Source organism: Indicator indicator, chromosome 24, assembly GCF_027791375.1.
Source record: "Indicator indicator isolate 239-I01 chromosome 24, UM_Iind_1.1, whole genome shotgun sequence".
Classification (NCBI taxonomy): domain Eukaryota; kingdom Metazoa; phylum Chordata; class Aves; order Piciformes; family Indicatoridae; genus Indicator; species Indicator indicator.
In genome coordinates this window covers 3,668,158-3,686,791 of record NC_072033.1, presented here as the reverse complement: position 1 = coordinate 3,686,791, position 18,634 = coordinate 3,668,158, and the positions used below count along the sequence as shown (strand labels likewise).

At 49.6% G+C, this 18,634-nt stretch overlaps 1 protein-coding gene across 1 annotated transcript in view; it reads right to left on the bottom strand.

Moving 5' to 3' along the window:
* RIMS4 (regulating synaptic membrane exocytosis 4) overlaps positions 1-18,634 on the bottom strand; it is a 55,426-nt gene that overhangs the window by 2,022 nt on the left and 34,770 nt on the right. Inside the window, exons 2-5 of the mRNA XM_054391970.1 lie at positions 15,728-15,869; positions 1,428-1,540; positions 691-792; positions 273-412 (exon numbers count right to left, since the gene is read on the bottom strand). Of these exons, the coding sequence (XP_054247945.1) occupies positions 273-412; positions 691-792; positions 1,428-1,540; positions 15,728-15,869 (497 nt within the window). The remainder of the gene's footprint in view (positions 1-272; positions 413-690; positions 793-1,427; positions 1,541-15,727; positions 15,870-18,634) is intronic.

Sequence of the window (18,634 nt, the reverse complement as noted above, 5' to 3'; positions counted from 1 at the left end):
ACTTAAAAAAAAAAAAAACAACAAAAAATCAACCTTTTCAACCTTTTCCTGGCAGGCACTCGTGTTACCTGAGGGTGCCAAACAGTCATCAGTATGAGTATGACACAGAGGTTTTCCTTTCCATGTGTTGCACTCAGATTGAGTGCATTGGGGTCAATGAAAACATTGCCTTGTTCTCATCTGTGTTGATTATCCAGACCCTTGGCCAGACTCAAGGGCTTCCAGCAGAGATGGAAAAGAGAGATGGGCAGGCTTGGGACTTCCTCTCTTACCTGTAATACTTTGCCCTGGGGGCTCTCAGCAAACAGCAACACCTGATTGTACAAAGGGTCCAGGGACTTGCGAGCCACTTTTGTCTTCTTCTTGGCAATGCAGACACCGTTCTCCAGCAGGTAAGCTTTGATGTAAGCAGCTGGAAAAGAAGAAATATGGAGCAAAGGTACAGAAAAGTCTCCATGCTTGTCTCAGGAAAGGCAGAGTGCCATGTCTTGGGTATTTCTGAAGAAAGCATCTACAGCACTGCAAAGATTTGCTCAGCCAGGCTTATTTTCAGCACCACATGCAGGCTGCTTGCTCCTGCAGAAGCCAAGCAGAATTAATTCTTTTCCTAGTTAATTCTTTCCCTAATTAATTCTCTGACAAGCATTACTGGGGCTCACCACATCACTTCAGGAGGTCAAAGCTTATTACCTGGCAGTGTTTTGGAGCCGGGTTTCGGTGTCAGTCCTCGAGCCTGAATGATGTCCACTTCTAGCTGCCCATTTCGCTCTTGCAAGCCAATTTCCACATCCCCTAAACCAAAATGTCACAACAGACAAGACTTGAAAAAAAAAAATGCACCTGTGGGTTACTAAAATGTGTAAACCCCAACAATCTTCACGTCCCACCTGCTACGAGCTGTAGGAGCAGTAGGCCCTGAGTGCAGGTCTCGCTCAAGGTCTCCTCCTGCAGCAGCTCTGGAGTGACTCAAGCTCACATTTCCCAAAGCCACCTGTCAGCCTCTACCCTGCCTTTGGTGACTCAGCCTCACCCTGCTCAGGGCAGGCAGCCAGCCCTCCCAAACTGGGGTGCCTGGAGCTGCAGGCTGCTTTGGAAAACACAATTATGGTGGACCATAAGAAAAATCTTTACAGAGCTTGCTCAGACAGCAAGAAAAGATGAAGATGCACAGGATGCATTTTCAGGACTTCAGCTACGTTTTATGTCCCTGTGCCTTTCAGATTTGAGGGAGGAAGGCACAAAGCTGGGGCTCTGCTGCTTAATTCCTCATTTGCAGCAAATCAGCAAAACCTTTCAGCTAAGCTTACTCGATTTAACAGAGCAGGAGAGTGGTAAATCAGCAGCTGCTGGACACATTATTAGGTGGCTTGCAGGGGCAGTCTGTTCAAGATTAAATTAAAGCTGCCTAACATCTTTGTGTTCCTTACCCATCGAGGTGGTGGCCAAGGTCTGACGCCCAACAAATTGTGCAGGGCCCATGCTCCCCAGGAAGTCACTGAACTGCCCAGCAGATGCCAGATGGACTCCACTGAAATTCAAGCTGAAAAAGAAATGGGTTTTGTCAAGTGGTTAATTTGCATTTTAAAGCAATCCAGTAACTGAAGGAGCAGATTTAATATGTCTGTGAAAGGAATGACAGCCACAGGAGCACAGAGGTGGTGCTGAGGGATGTGGCTTAGCACCAGGCTACAGCAGTTAGAGAACAGTTGGACTCGATGAGCTTAAAGCTCTTTTGCAACCAAAACAATTCTCTGATTCCAAGCCTTTTTCCCCTGTAAAACTCCCTGATTTCCAGACAACTTAGTCACATGGAATCCATTTAAAAACCCTTTCCTTGTACAAACCCCAGTAATGGCTGCAGTCCCCAGTTGGTTAATGCCTGGTTAGCCCTAACTCTCTGTAAGGCAAATTCCTGTCACCTCAGGCTCATGTGCAGCCTGTTACCTCTTCCAGGCAGCACTAGGATCTACGTGGCTTCCTAGCACTGCTCATAGGATCTCTTGGTAGCTGTCCCTCACTAGTCCTCATTTCTGGGTCAGAAATAAAACATCTAGAGCAGTAGTTAGAAGTGGGATGAGGGTGCTGGCATGAATCCCATTGGGACTCAGTTCCATGTTTATTTATCACTCACAGCACAATGCATCTCCTTGACCAGAGGACCCATTTCCTGCTGCTCCACACCAGAATCAACCATCACATTCACTGTGTGGTTTTCAAACATGCTTCTGTGACCAGGCCTGAAATGATTGCAAGGAGAACCTGCAAGGTGGTGCAAGGTTAAGGGGCCAACACCCTCAAACACCAGCAATGCTTCCAAAGCAAAACAACTTCTACCTCTCTACTCTGCCCTGGTGAGACCACACCTGGAATACCGTGCCCAGTTTTGGGCTCCCCAATTCAAGAGAGACAGAGAACTGCTGGAGAGAATCCGAGAGCCACGAGGATGATTAGGGGACTTGAGCATCTCCCCTGTGAAGAGAGACTGAGAGCCCTGGGGCTGTTTAGTCTGGAGAAGAGAAGACTGAGAGGGGATCTGATCAATGTCTATCAATATCTCAGGGGTGGGTGTCAAGTGGAGGGGGCCAGGCTCTTTTGGATGGTTCACAGTGATAAGGAACAACTTGAACATAGAAGATTTCAGCTCAACATGAGGAGAAACTTCTTTACAGTGAGGCTGAAGGAGCACTGGAACAGGCTGCCCAGGGGGGTTGTGGAGTCTCCTTCTCTGGAGACTTTCCAAACCCACCTGGATGCATTCCTGAGCAGACTACCCTATGTGATCCTGCTCTGGCAGGGGGGTTGGACCCAAAGATCTCTTGAGGTCCCTTCCAGCCTCTGATATACTGTGATACTGTGAAAACAGCTAGGGGGGACAGAGCCTCCAAACCCAGGCACCAGGCACCTGAGGCTGGTCTACAGTATAGTTACAGGTGCTGGTCACTGCACTGGACATGGGTGAAGCAAGGCAGAAGGGGTCAAACCCTGTGGTACAAATACCCAGCTGCACCCCGATTTAGGCAGCTGCCTCAGAGGCTGTGAGACAACTTGCTGTGAATGGTAAGGAGGAGGCTGAGGGCCAGCATTTGACACCTACATTTGTCCTGCAGGCATCTGCCAAACCATGACACAGCTGTGTCAGGAGCTTTGTGCCAGGGCTCCCACGCCGGGATCCGCGCTCTGCCTCCAGGAAAGCTGATGCACACCCAAGCCAGGCACAACTATGACCCTCCTGCACTTTGCCAAAAGTCCTTGGTGGGGGACAATTACCAACCTCATGACACAGCTCTCTGCCTCCCCAAATTCATTTCTGAGGAAGGATGCCATGGGGAGGCTGCATGTTCAGTACACATGAAGAAGGAGAGGAACCCTGCCTGCAGGGTGGGCTGGGGACTTCCTACTGGCTCTGCTGGAGCCTGACTCAGCCACAAAGATTCATCAGCTCCCCCCTGCAAGCCAGTTACATTTAAAAGAGATTTCAAAAAAGGATATTTTTTCTAAACTCCATTCAGCCAGAAGAGTTTAATTTCAGATTGGGATTTCAGCTTTTCTTAGCCTATTTGCAGGCCTGGTGTCAGACCACAGAAACATTTATTCATTCAGAGGAGGAAGCCAGCACACACAGCTCAGCATCTCACACACACAGGCCTCAAAGAGGACATATCACCAGCATGTAGCCTCATGACAGGTTCAGCTCACTGTGATGAGGGCACTGAATTGAACAGGCAGGCCTTTCCAGGGAGCACTGCACCTCCCCTCCTGGCTGACCTGGCTCTTTGAGAAAGCTGCTTATCACTGCTAGCAGGGAGCTGCTGAGCCATCAGAACACAAGAACCTGCCCTTGAGCTCTTCACAGATGTCACCTTTGTGAAAAGGGAGGAGGGTGCCCTGACACCTTGGAAGACAGGCTTGGGAGGGGCTCTGCACGGGGTGGGTTTCCCCTGGTCTGGTGTTTTTTTCACCTGTGTTGAGATACAGCAGAAGCAGCAGGACCGATAATTGCCGTCTGTTGAGGAGAAGTTTTCAGATTCTTCTCATTTTTCAGTGTCACCAGCTCCTCAGAGGCTCAAGGCACATTCCCAGGGCTATCATCCTTCCCAGGGGTAGAGGTGACATGGGCCTGTGCTCAGCTCCCTGTGGGTACACAACTCCTGCCCCAACACCCAGCCAGCCTCTGCCAGCCCCACTGGGGCTGCCCCCTCCAGAGAGCAGTGTCCTGAGCACAGGACCAGGGCAGAGATGCTGGATTTGCAGCCAGGCTCCTGAGGACAGACTGTGCACAGAGCCATCCCCAGGGTCAGTAAATCTGCAGGGATAGGGACATGTGATGGGGAAAGGGGAAAAGGAAGCCTGGAGCCAGCAGGCTTTATCAGGCTCAAGATTTGCCCATACAAGGAGGAAGAAGCGAGTCCTGGTGCACATGGGGTCCAGTGAGACTCCTTGAGCTTGCTGGCTCAGGCTTTCTGAGCTGCACACAGAGAGTCAAAAAAGGATGAAAACTAGTGCTTAGAGAACCCAAAATAGTGCAAGAAAAAGGAGGCCTGACAAAGGAAGACATAAGGCTCAGCAGGAGATGAATGGACCATTAGCCAGAAAGTAAATGTTTTCTTTATTCTCCTCAACTTATGGAAGATGAATGAGCCAAGCCTGGGTCTCACTCCTACCCTGGGAGTACGTGACCCAAACCAGCATGTAAATCACAAGCTGGCAAGACAAATCATAGTCCTTCAGGAAAATGTGCAGTGCAAGCTCAGAGCAGATGCTTGGACTCATTAACAAGATGCTGAGGACCAGGGCAGCAAAGGGAAAGCCCAGGGCTGACCAAAGCCCAGTGCTGTGACTGAGCTTGAGAGAGATCCCTCTCGTAGGTAAAGGCTGGCCATGTTACTGCAGTGGGGGACAGAAACCTAGGAACAGACAATCCCTAGAAACACCACTCACTGGGTGACAGCAAAGAGAGGAGACCCTTCTGGCTCTTGAATGCTCAACATGAGTCAGGAAAGCTGCCACAGAAGACCACTTCCCTTTACCTGCTGGGAGGAGAAGCATGTTGAAGGCTGATATCAGACCTTTTCTGGCTTGATGTGTGTCTGGAGGGAAACCACTTGTGCTCTCTCACCCAGCTCACTCCTCCTTTGGGCAGCACTGGTCCTCCTGAAGGCTCTGCCCAGCAGCTGGGGCAGCTCAGGAGCAAATGCAAACACCTGCTAACTGAGCAGCCAGTGCTGCAGCCTGAATCAATGACATTCCATATGTCAAAACCAGCTGGAGAGCAGGAAGAACAGTGTTAAAAAGCACAAGAAGAAGAGCTGTTGGGCTAAAGGTGAACCAACAGCACCTGGAAGTGTTTACAACAAAGCAAATGTTGCTGTTATTTGCACACAGATTAGGAAGTCAGAAGACTCAGGGCGACCTCCAAACAATGAATGCTCCTCTGTGCAAGTCACAGTGGGAGGACAGGACAGTGCTACAGGGACAGCAGGGCTGTGCCATAGGTAAGGACCCTCACAAGGAGAGCAGGCAAGCTGCTGCTTTATAGCACTGAGGCTGATCTCCAGAGGAATGGCAAAAGCCCACTTAAAAGCACAAGGCAAGGTCAAGACAGTTTGGGTAAGAGCCTCAGTCAAGGTTTACTAGCCCAGTGTGAGACTCACTGTTAGGTCAGGCAGTGATGTTCCCTGTTGTTTTATCTGACTGGGAAGGGACGATGTAGGGAATTCATTCTTTAACAGGTTAAGCTGCTACTTTGCACAGAGGCTGACCTTTTGCTTTATTGGACATTAGAAGCAGAAGCTTTAAAAGCAGGCTGCTTGGCTTCCACTGGTTCCTGGACATGTATTTGGGTATTGCCAATAACACTGGAATGGAACACAATTTCCATCTGGAAAAATCATAAGCTACCTCCAAGAAAGTCACTGCTTCTCCCTTGAGAGGAGCTGCCTTGGCTACAATGAGGATGCTCAAATGCAGCTCAGTGAGCTCTGTCAAGTGCTCAGAACAGCTGGGATGGAGAGGGGAGGGGGGCTGCATACAGTGTGACTGTGAGGTCAGCAGGACAGACCCTCCCCATTCACTCACTTGCTTTTCCTGCAGGAGAAGAGCTCCAGGGTCCACCACGACAGCCCTGCTGCTCCCAAGAAGCTTTGCCCTGCCATTCTGCTGCTTGACTTCTGAAGAAACCAAACTGTGTCTCACCTGCCCTCAATTCAGCAGCCAGCTCTCCAGCTGAGCAATCACACCCTGGATGTGCTCCCGAGGGGACCTGCTGCAGGTGACAGCCGTGGCTCTGCCTTGGGTGGCAGCCAGCAGATGAGTTTCACAGGCATGGGAGCAAACCTGGAAAGCTCTTCCCACCCCATCACCAAACATGCTTCTCCCTTAAGGGGACAAATCACTACCACCTGCTGCTAACTAAGGAGAGATGTCTTGGTTTTATTTCCCTCTGAAAAGAAGAGCTAAAAATAGCTGGAGGAATAAAGAGGGGAGGAGGGTGTTCTGCAGCTGACTTGCAAATAGCAACTGTCATAACCAGGAGGTCCCTGGGGACCAGGGCTGTGGTAGGACCACCCAGTGCTGACAAAGAGCCACACACAGAGAAGATTAACAGGTGACACTTGTCACCCTTTAAAGCCTACCAGGCACAAATCCTCCACTGAGTGAGGGCAGCCCAGCCCTCTGAGTGGGGAAGAGAAATTAATTCCCTCTCCTCTGGCCTCTGATTTCACTGATCATGATTCACAGGCTCTGCTTTGCCACAGCTGAAATGTGAAGGGTTTTAATGAAGCTAAAGATTACTACTTGCTGTGGAATTGCTTGTAAACGGGAGGTGATTCTGTAACTGACCTGAATGCACAGGGAGGGCACAGGGAGGTCAACAACACCTCCAGGTGCCAAGGACAAATAAAGGACATTCTGCTGGAGCACCCACAGAACATGGCTCCCAGCTGCAGGTAAGGAGGCAGAGCAGGGGCAGCAGCAGGAAGGTAGTCTGGAGGCTACTGAGCCTGGGGTCTCTGAGCCCACCAAGATGAAGCAACAGCAGCAGCCTACATGAACATTCCTTTTCCTTGCACAAGCAGCAGCTCCACGCCGAGGCTCAGTGCCGGCTGCAAACCTGCTCCGGACCCTTTCAGATGCAAGAGTCCCTTCTGAGCAGAAGCTGCACAGTGCCTCCAAGCCAGGCTGAGGGCACGGCAGCGTGGCCACACCTCGGGGACAGCAGGGGACGGCTGCTGTCCATGCAGTCGTGTGGACACCCACGAGAGGGAGACAAGCCCACACAGACAGGGGCTGGTGAGGCTGCGGTGGCAGGCAGAGCCCAGAGCCCAGCTCCAGGCAATGCCCACACACATCCCCCATGCACAACCCCATTGCTGTTCTTGACTCTATGAGAAGGGTGACTGCACAAACTATTGCTGCATCCTGTGACACCTTTCTGTGCAGAACAGAACTCAGTCCTGGCCACCATGTGCTCAAACTGGGGCTGAGATTGCCTGCATGCTCCAGTTTTAAACACAGGGTTCATAATCCTGATTATTTAGGAAATCTCTGCAGCAGTCTCTGAAGACTGGGCTCCTGGGCTGCCTCTGGAGTAGACTTTAAGAGTGGCTTAAAGGCTCTTTGCCAGCTGCCTGCTTCTCTGCTCTCTCAAGGCAGCAGCATTTCCTGCCCTACCCACTGTAAAGATCTGTGTCCTTCCTCCCCACATGCAGTTGGTTCCCTCATGTCAAGGCTGCTGCTCTTCACAGGTATTTGGATGCAGAACTGGTTTTTCAAAGCCAGCTTGCAAACTGACCAGGATTTAAATGCCTAGCTGGTCAATATTGATTTCAGTATGATCCCTCCCAGAGCACTTCTGTGGCTCTGCTCAGCCTCCTCCACACCCTCAGCCCTTGTTCCCTGCACATTAGCATGCAGAGTGTGCAACAGCACAGACACAGTTAGGGACAATGTATCAGTAATTTCTTTTCCTGTCCATGCAGAGTTTGTCTGACCTCTTTTCTAAATCTCTTTTTAAATTGCCTTTGGGACTCTGTATGCCAGGTGTACCATTATGCTGCTGCAAGCATCTGCAGAATCAGCTTGTCAAAACCTTGCAAAACTCAACAGGAAATCTGGTGAGGAGGCATCTCCACAGGTCACCCAATCCACACCCAGCTCCCAAGGTCAAAGCAGTCTTACACATCATTGCTGACAGCTGCTTGTCTAACCTCTTCTCAAAATCTCTCCTGAGAGAATTTATTGCTTTACTTTGCTTTTCCTTCCAAATCTTTTCTCAGTCCATCCTTTTGCACATCAGTCATAGAATTGTTAGGGTTTGGAAGGGACCTCAGGGATCATCCAGTTCCAACCCCCCTGCCATGGGCAGGGACACCTCACATTAGATTAGGTTGCTCAGAGCCACATCCCGCCTGGCCTTAAGAACTTCCAGGGATGAGGCTTCCACCACCTCCCTGGGCAACCTGTTCCAGTGTCTCACTGACCTCCAGTATCTTAAGGGGCTCACCAGGATGAGCAGAGGGCTGGAGCACCTCTCCTATGGACAGACTGAGAGAGTTGGGGCTGTTCAGTCTGGAGAAGAGAAGGCTCTGAGGAGACCTTCTTGTGGCCTTCCAGTATCTGAAGGGGGCTACAAGAAAGCTGGGGAGGGACTTTTTAGGGTGTGGAGTAATGATAGGACCAGGGAGAATGGATCCAAGCTAGAAGAGGGGAGATTTAGATTAGACATTAGGAAGAAGTTGTTCCCCATGAGGGTGGTGAGAGACTGGAACAGGTTCCCTGAGGAAGTGGTAGTAGCCTCATCCCTGGAAGTTTTTAAGGCCAGGCTGGATGTGGCTGTGAGCAACCTGCTCTAGTGTGAGGTGTCCCTGCCCATGGCAGGGGGTTTTGGAAGCGGATGATCATTGAGGTCCCTTCCAACACTGACAATTCTGTGATTCTTTAGAAAGGACACACTCTTAGAGAGATGCTCCTCTGTGTCCAGCATGTGCATGGAGGTGTGTTTGGGCCCAGGGTTCAGAAAATATTATTCTGCTCTCATAAATACTTCTGAAAACACCTGGGTTTTTTTGGTCTTCATAGAGCACAAAGTTGCCATTAATTAGCAAGCTACCTAAACACAGCCATGCTGCTTTGCACAGCTGAACTGACAAACCTGCTGCATGGGGACACAGAGGACCACCACGATGATGAAGGGACTGGAGCAGTCTTATGAAGAAAGGCTGAGAGACCTGGGGCTGTTTAGTCTGGAGAAGACTGAGAGGGAATCTAATCAATGCCTATAAATATCTGAGGGCTGGGGGGGCCAAGAAGGAAGGGACAGCTTCTACTCACTTGTGCCCCATGACAGGACAAGGGGCAATGGATGGAAACTCCAGTACAGGAGGTTCCACCTCAACATGAGGAAGAACTTCTTTACTGTAAGGGTCACAGAGCCCTGGAACAGGCTCCCCAGAGAGGTTGTGGAGTCTCCTTCTCTGGAGACCTTCAAGACCTATCTGGATGTGTTCCTGTGTGACCTGTGCTGGATTCTATGGTCCTGCTCTGGCAGGGGGGTTGGACTTGATGATCTCCAGAGGCCCCTTCCATCCCCATACCTCCTGAGATCCTGTGACCTGAGGCATAGCTCAGTTCTCCAGCTCTGCTTTAAAAACCAGAGAGAGCAACACATACTTCCTCCATCTGAAAGAACAGAGGAGGGGGAAGTCTCCTTTGAGTCTGATAAGATGTTTGATGGTTATTTCATTTGAGCATTAAAAAAAAAACCATCAGAACTCCAATTTCAGGAAGCAGTAACATACTGTGTAACAATCACACTCATCCATATTGCATGTTAAGGTCTTTTAAATCACATCTTACAGGCAGAAGCCAAGTAGATATCCATCAGCTAAGGAGGAAGGCAGAACTTGCTAATTTAATGTCCACTGCTCCATCTTTCAAATATTTATGGTGTACATGAAGAATCATTAATGCAATAAACATCTGCCTGCATTGCCAGGACATTGGGGACAGCCCCTGACACTGAAAAAGCTGATGTGGATGCTGCAGGAGCCTTCACTTTGGATGGAGAGGCCTTCTAAGAGCATCCAACCCTGCAGGACCCAAACCCAACCCCACCTCTGCCAGGAGCTATCCCCATCCCTGCCTCTCAACAAGCTCTGCTTCTCTCCTGGCCAGTGCCCCCTCTGGACCATTTTCAGCCCTGTGACATGCTGCTGATGTGCTGCAGCACACTGTGCTCTGCTCATGCCTCACTGCCTTCTGCTGTACCACTTCTGCCACCCAAACACTGCTACCAGCCTGGGCAGTGAATTATGTGCAAAGACCTCTCCCATTCCCCTCCCCACCTTCCTCCATCTTTAGCCATCTCAGACACATCCAATGAAAGCCTCTGCAGAGCAATTCCACCTGCTCCCAAGTGAGGGTGGGATTCTCTGTGTTTACAGCCCTCAAGCTGGCATCCTTTTGAGCTGTGCTTGGTCACACTTAACAGGACAAAAGGATGTGCTGTGGCTGAACAGGCTGACTCATTTCTTGGTGCATGACAGAAACAATCATAGAGTGGTAGGAGGTGGAAGGGATCTCTGGAGATCCAAGCTCCTTGACAAAGCAGGATCACAATCTCCATGCCTTTCCCACTTTCCTTCTTGAAAGGCTTGCATTTCTTCCAGCTTGAACTGAGTAACAACATACCTCACTGTGTTTTGTTAATGGACTTGGATGAGAGGAGAGCCCCTGGCTTTGGACACTGAACCAAAGACATTCAGTGCATGGCTGTGACCCAAGCTCCTGAAGGGTGTGTTTAGCAATCAAGTCTTTTGGCAGTTCTCAGATGATGATGAATAATTCTTGGTGAAGGGAAGTGAATTTGCCCAGGCCAGGTCAGTATTTCCTCCAGCCACTCTTTAGCTCTTGCTCCATAAGGAAGCAGAGAAGGGCAGGCAGCTCTCCCATCCTAAGTCCCAGTATGGGTTCACATCAGCCCTAGACACACAGATAAGAAAACTGGTACAGACTGGAGCTTGCAGAAACAGCATGAGAGAGAACAGAGGTGAGAGGTGCAGGATGCCCTGCCAGCAGCACACGAGCCAGTCTGCATCCTGCCCTCATCGCAACAGTGGCTTCAGGCAGAGCTCAAGCTGCTGCTCCCTTAATGATGAGAAAAGAAATTGTGTGGCTAACAAGATGTTTCCTTGATGGAGGGGCAGACTCATCTCAGACAACACAAGAACAATCCTCTAAGTCTTTGCTAGTTATCACCCCCTATGCTTTTCTAAGGTAAAAATCATCTTCAGCTCTCCAGAAATTGATCCTCTTGGCAGTAGCCAGGCAAGAACAAAAAAAATAAAACATTAAGCAGCACTTCCTAGGGACTATGGCAGCCAGCAGTCCTTTGTTCAAGGTCCATTTCTGTCTTTCTGCTCCATTTTGAGAAAGAAAAGTGGTTGGCAGGAATAAATCACACTCAAGTCCAGAATCTATTGCTTTCTGCATGTTGTACATGGTCTCATGCAGCCAAACCCCAGCCAAAACAAGATGTAGGTTGTGGAAGAGCCAGGATGGAGCTGCAGGTCTCTGTTGAATTGCAGGGCTTTCTTTGAGAGTTATTTCCATATTTAGAATTTTATCCTTGCAGTAATGTTGGTGTCCTGAGACTACCTGGAAGGCACTTACTACAGTGGACAACTGTCCTCTCCTGCAGGTGTTTCAGTACACAGAAGAAAATACTCAGTGCTGCAGAGATCTGTAACCCATGCTAAGGCTGGTCTGAATGAATTATGAATGGAAATGACTGAAAAAGCACAACCAACCTGTCAGCAGCAGACCTCTCCTCTGGTGACGTGAGGGCAACAAGGTTAGAGAACATCTCACTTCCATAGCCTGCCTGGAGGCAGACTGTAGCCATAAATATTCCCCAGGCAAACAAAATAAATATTCCCCAGACAACAAAAAAGTAGCAGCACAGCTTAAAGACTTAGGGAGGTTGAAGGGAACAAGCCCGAAACGTGGAAGATCACTCCACAATTACAGGCAAGTCCTAGAAAGTGTAAGAAGCAGTCCAAGAAACAGTCTGTAGTGAAGAACAACTCAGAAGACATAGCCAGGGCCTGACAGATGGTGTCCTTGGTCCCCCCTGCAGCACACAACCAGGCCTGGCTACTGCACCTGCTTGCAGGAGGCTTGGCGCCTGCACGGGGCAGTGAGAGCAGGAGTGAAACCTCCAAGTGTGAACGAGTGAAAATGGGTCTGTCAGAACAAATATCACCTTCCCCTTCTAGAAAGCCTCACAGGGAGTTTTGTTGTATTAATTTCCTACCCTGGTGCACAAACAGCTGGGTAATGTGGCTGTAGGACCTTCCCTATGGCACAAAGCGAGCTGCCGCTGTCGGCGCCTACTGGCAGGCTGTGTGGGCTGGAATTCCAGGAGATGCACCTTTCAGAGCAGCTCATCTTCACTGCACTTCATCTCCAGGTAAAGCCCTAAATATTCTGCTGAAGGAAGGTCTGACACATACCTGAGGGACAGTGTGGCCCTACATACTTGGGGGTGCTGATGGATGAGAAGCTGCACATGAGCAGGCAGTGTGAGCTTGAAGCCCGGGAGGCAAATAGCCTCCCGGGCTTCAAGCTCACACTGCCTGCTCATGCTGGCCTGGATCTGCTGGCCACACATCTTTTGAGGCAAAGCCTCCTGGGCTGCATCAAAAGATGTGTGGCCAACAGATCCAGAGAGGTGATTCTGCCACTTTGCTCTGCTCTGCTGAGACCTCACCTGGAGTACTGCATCCAAGTCTAGAGCCCTCAGTACAGAAAGGACATGGACCTGGTAGAGGGGATCCAGAGGAGGGCCACAAAAATAATCAGGGGGTTGGAGCACCTCTGCTATGAGGACAGGCTGAGGGAGCTGGGGGTGTTCAGCATGGAGAAGAGAAAGCTCTGGGGAGACCTAATAGCAGCCTGCCAGTACTTGAAGGGGGCTACAAGAAGGATGGAGAGAGACTGCAAAGGCCTGCAGGGACAGGGCAGGGAACAATGGCTTCAAACTAGAGAAGGGCAGATTTAGATTGGATGTGAGGAACAAGTTATGCACCACAAGTGTAGTGGAACACTGGAACAGGTTGCCCAGGGAGGTGGTTGAGGCTCCATCCCTGGAGATATTCAAGGTGAGGCTGGACAGGGCTCTGGGCAACCTGATCTAGTTGAGGATGTTCCTGCTGACTCAGAGGGGGTTGGACTGGATGACCTTTGGAGGTCCCTTCCAACCCAGACCATTCTATGACCTCTCCCACTGAAAACCCAACTGGCTTCCATGCACACTCTGGTGCTCACACGAAGAGCAACACTGCTCAAAAAAAAAAAAAAATCACAGACTATAGAAAGTTCTTTGACTGTGATACTCTGCACTGGCACAGAGTAGCTGTAGCCAGGAGCCACCAGGTCACCAGCAGAAACAGGAAAGCAGCCCAACAGCACCACTTTGGGAAGGTTTGGATGACTGGGAAGAGCTGTCTAGGCCTTCTGCAGAGCTGTCACCAAATCTGTGACCAGTTCCGAGTCCCACCTTTGGAGGCTGTCTTTTCAGTTCTTAAACTGAAAAGATTATAAAAACACCTGGCAGCTGAGAAACAGCCCCTCTTGGAAGCTGAGGCTTGGAATCCATTTTCCGCTGTGCAAAGACACCAAAGAGAAGCACAGGCAGGAAGAACTGGGGCAGCCTGGTCCTGCTGCAAACTGGGTTTTTGAGAGTCACTGTTGAACACTGTCTCTGGCCCAGGAGCGTCTGCATCAGACAGAAGCCCAGCATTAAACAGAAAATGAACTTGCTACAGCTAACACAGTCTTAGGAATCTTCCATTCTGCCTCCACGGGAACACAGCCACAAGAAATGTGGATGGTCAGGAGAAAACTGGTTTAGGAGAATACATTCCTGCCCCTCAAAGCTATTGCCCAAACATTTCCTTTCTTTGCTACAGGAAAAGAAAGCAGAGGAACTCCCCTTCCACCATGTTTCAAGAGAATAGAGCCCTTTCAGCTCTTTGTGCTCTCAGCCCTGTTTGCTTATCACTCAGACAGATAGCTGCAATTCCCACTGGCTTTCCAGAGGACATCAATTATCCCATCTAGGAACAAAGCATCCAGGAACCACTTGCATCACCCTGTTCAGAGGAGAAACCATCCAGACCCTGGCAGAGGGGCTAGTGAGGATGTTCTGGCAGGGTTTGAGGTTGGAGCACTGAATGTCAGGCATGTTCTAATAAAGGCAGCTGGCTGGCAGGATGGTTTGGGTTTGCTGCCTGCCTGCAGGGCAAAGCAGCACTGCTGTGGGTGCAAGATTTTGTTGGCAGAAACATTCTCTCTCCAGGAAAGCCAAATCAAAGCAGTCAGTGCGTGGAACGATAGGACACAGACCCTTCAGAGGATTGTACCCCCACCCAGGAGGGTAAGCTATGCAAATACAAAAAAAAGAAAGAATTCTGCTCTGCATGAAAGCAGAGTCCTGCCCCACACTGCCAAGGGACTGCACTTAATCGCTAATCCCCTGCATGTCGCGGCAGAGGCAGAACTCCAAGCCACAGGACTGTGCTCATGTAGCAGGAATATTTCCCTGGAGACAGCAGCTCAGAGAAGAGAGAAAGTACATCACAGCTTTGGAGTGACAAGATTGCTATCACAGCCTGTGCCTCATTACTATTTCCAACCCTCAGCACAGATCTATGATGCCTTTCCAGGATTAGCCTACTTCTAAAGCTAAAGAAAGCCTCCCTTAATTTACAGCCTGTTACTTATTTAACACCAGAACCACATTAATTGAGTGTGCCTTTGGACCATCCCAGCATTTTAGCAGTACAGTGCACTTGGAATATCACGTAGGACTGGAGAGAGTGCACAGTGGTGCCAAGTCTGGTACTTGGCTTAAACAGAGCACATTTTAGGTATACAAACGTTCTGGCCTCACACCTCGAAGCACGAAATCTGATGGCACATATTGCCTCCTTCTGTAAAGACTGGAGGGGTTTTGCCTTCAAAGATTCCCATGAATGGTCACCTTAAGAAATTATAATCATCTCCATATATGGCTTCAAATAATGGAAATACAAAACCCCAGAACTGGAGACAAGTCAGCACCCAAAGATGTGGCCTAAGGATCTCCTGCTTTGCATTCCAGCATAAAACCAGAACTGCCCATGAGGTCCAAACCCTTTCTAAAACACACTCTTTTACAAGACTGTAACTGAGATGAAAGAAATCCAAAATGGTTTTGTACCAAAAATATACACACTTGTCAAGATGTGGTTTTGGTATCAGAATGATTATTTTGCTTCCTGCATCCTTTTCACCACCCTGGCCCTTTGCCACACACCCTCCAAACCAAAAGGCTATTTGGAACAGGGGGGATAAACAACTATTGTGCAACATGAAAAACTAACAGCTTCTGATTTATGACCAGTAAGGACTCTCAGCAATTAATCTTCTGAGGATAAAGTGGTTAAAAGTAAGGGGTATCTGCTTCAGGCAGAGTAACGAGGGCACTAAACAAAGCCAATCAGCAGCTCCAGTGGGTGCCAGCTACACAGGCACAGAGATCTGCTCTGCTCTGATGGAACAGGCAGGACACCTGCAGCACAGGCAAGTCAGAAAAACACAGCATCTGCCATGCTGGAGAGAAATGAATAGGTCTGAGGACAGTGCATGCCCCAGGTGAGTGCCTAGCTCCCCCTGAGTGACTTACTTGCCCTCCGATCCGTAGCTGTTCATGCTGTCCTCAATGGACTCGTGGCTGGCCTGCCGGACAGTCCTGCTGGGCATCTCCACAGCCAGCCCGGTTTCTGTGCTCCTCTGGATGGCTCCTTTCAGTCTCCGACCGTCCCCATCTAGGAACAGAAGGGGTGACAGGCAGTCAGCCTCTGTTTCCAGAGCCTTCCCCAATGACAGAGGTGAGGAGAAGCAGAGGTGGCCTTTCAGAAGATCTGCCTGGTATCTGGCAGCCAGGCAGTACTTTGGTCTCAGACAGCATTTCAATACTCAGCCTACTTCAGCAGCAGCTCCTAATCATCTGGAATGAGCCCAGTGCTCCAGCAAGCCAGGGTCCAGAACCATACCCAGCACCCTCCCTGCTCCAGCCATTTGCACCCATTAGTCATGCTCCCAGCATGGGCTGGCACAGGCTGGCTATACGTGGGGCTGCCCTCTTTGGGAGCACAGCAGCAGCAGCCACAGGCAGAGCTGAGCTGTACAGCCTGACCCTGCCTCCAAGCATCTCCTAAATCCCATGCTGCTGCCTCAGCTTGAGTGCAGCAGCAAAGAGACACAGCTCCTGGTGAGCATCAAGGGAGAAGACAGGAAGAAAAGGCCAAGCAGTAGCAGAGGTGCTGTGAAGTTAGGAGCTCTCCCAGACCAGCCACAGGAATAGTTGGGCACAGCCAAAATTTTCCCTGGTGGCACCTGGAATGGCACCAGCAGTGGAAAACCCTGGAGAGGACTATTCCCCTTCGTACACGCCCTCGGCCACAGCACAATGGGAATTAAGTAGGTTCTGGATCCTCCTGGGTGCAGTCTTCAGAGGCTCAGCCCTCTGAAATTAACAGCTGCTATTTTCATCCTCCATCTCCAGCAGTCTGCTTCTCAGAACAAACCACATTATGTAATGAATATGTAATGAACACCATTACTATTAATTGCTTTAGCTGGTGTTAGGGAGCTCCAGATTCCATACCACATACAGCACTCATTCTGAAACACATCTGCTGCAAGTCTTCTGAACAAAGCAGAATTAACTACATCCTATAAAGATGCCCACCTGTAAACCTCGACCAGGTAACAAATCCCTGAGCCATGGGGCTCTCAGAAACCCATCAGCTGTTTGTGAGTACCACCCTGCAGAAGGAATGACCTAGTTATCAGGTCTACAGAACTCATGATTCCCAAATATTAAAGAAAATAAACCTTTCCTAGCTGCCTTAGAAACTTGAGGATATCTGCAAGAACGCATCTGAAACACCCAGAAGGTGGTTATTTGTGCAGCAAGCTGCTTGACCTAAAACACTTTTCTTTAGATCTTGGTGTGAACAAGTATGTTTAAAATAGAAGCACCAGCAAGGTATCAGGAATCCTCCCTATACTACTTCTTATGTTATAGCTATGCTGAAATGCAAAGACAAAAATTCTCCTATAAATATAGCTACAAAGTCCCTTTTCACAGGATCTCAGGATGTTAGGGGTTGGAAGGGACCTCTGGAGATCTTAGAGACCAACAGCCCTGCCAAAGCAGGACCATATCATCTAGCACAGGATCGCACATCCAGATGGGTCTCGAACGTCTCCAGAGAAGGAGACTCCACAACCTCTCTGGGCAGCCTGCTCCAGTGCTCTGTGACCCTTACAGTAAAGAATTTCTTCCTCATGTTGAGGTGGAAGTTTCCATCCATTGCCCTTTGTCCTATCACAGGGCACAAGTGAGCAGAGGCAGTCCCTTCCTTCCCAGCCCTCAGATACTTATAAACATTTATTAAATCCCCTCTCAGTCTTCTCCCCTCCAGACCGAAAAGCCCCAGGGCTCTCAGCCTTTCCTCATCAGGCAGTGCTCTAGTCCCTTTTCCTCTGGTATCATGAAGTTTTCCAAGTGGGTAATTGTGTTAGCCCCAGGGCTCTGCACCAGCTGCTGTGCCCACATATGGTGCAGCATGTGCATGTGTGTCCCTGTGGGCTGAGGGAATGGAATATGCATGTTCTGGGTTACCATTAGCTGCAGTCTGTATTGTTTGTGTGCCTAGAGCAATGTGTGAAGCACGCTGAAAAAATCAGGAAGTTAGACAAACATAAAACATATTTTTAATGTGCTTTCAAAATCCAAACCTTCAGGCAAGAATAACAATAGAGGCAGCAACAAAAGCAAAGCCTCATGAAACAGCCTTGCCTAACTTCCCTGACCACTGCACAACAGTTCCCTTTGATGCACCTTCCTCCAGCCTTGTACAGCTGGCTGGATCTTCTGATGGGGTTTTAGGTTCCTTTCATCCCACAGCCTTGTGGGCAGACTTGATGGTCCATTTAATTTGTCTCTCTCTCACTTCCATGACCTTTTCACCCTCTACATCCATCCATGCCCATCCCTCCCTCACCAGTTCACTCTCCAAACTCATCCTTCAACATCTTTTAGGTCAGAAACAGGATACAGGACCCTAAGCTACCCACACAGCCTTTCAGACAAGCTTTACCTGCAGTCAGCATGTAACAAAAATGTGGTGTTTTAACCCTGTCTGTTGAGAAGAGAAGGGCAGGTCAGGAGCAGCACTCCTGGAAAGAGTCAGTGCAGAAAGGAAACAGAGATGCACAAAGCTCCTCCAAGAGCCAAAACCATTCCAAAGCAATACCTAGCAGCCCAGCGTGGAGCCCTGCAGAGGGGCTGTGCCTCTTCCCTTACCTGAAGGTGCTTCACCACCTTTGCAAGCCAAGGCAAAAGCTCCATGTCTGTGTGGGTGCTGCCTGGCAAACCATTTATCCTCACCTAACCGTTAGCAGTCTCTGGCTCAAGTCAGAGCGGTATCGATGTTCTCTGCAGCACCACCAGATTTATTCTGTGCACCGTTTCCAATTAAGCAGCAAACAACAAAGGTTAAGCAGCCAGTCAAAGCTGCAG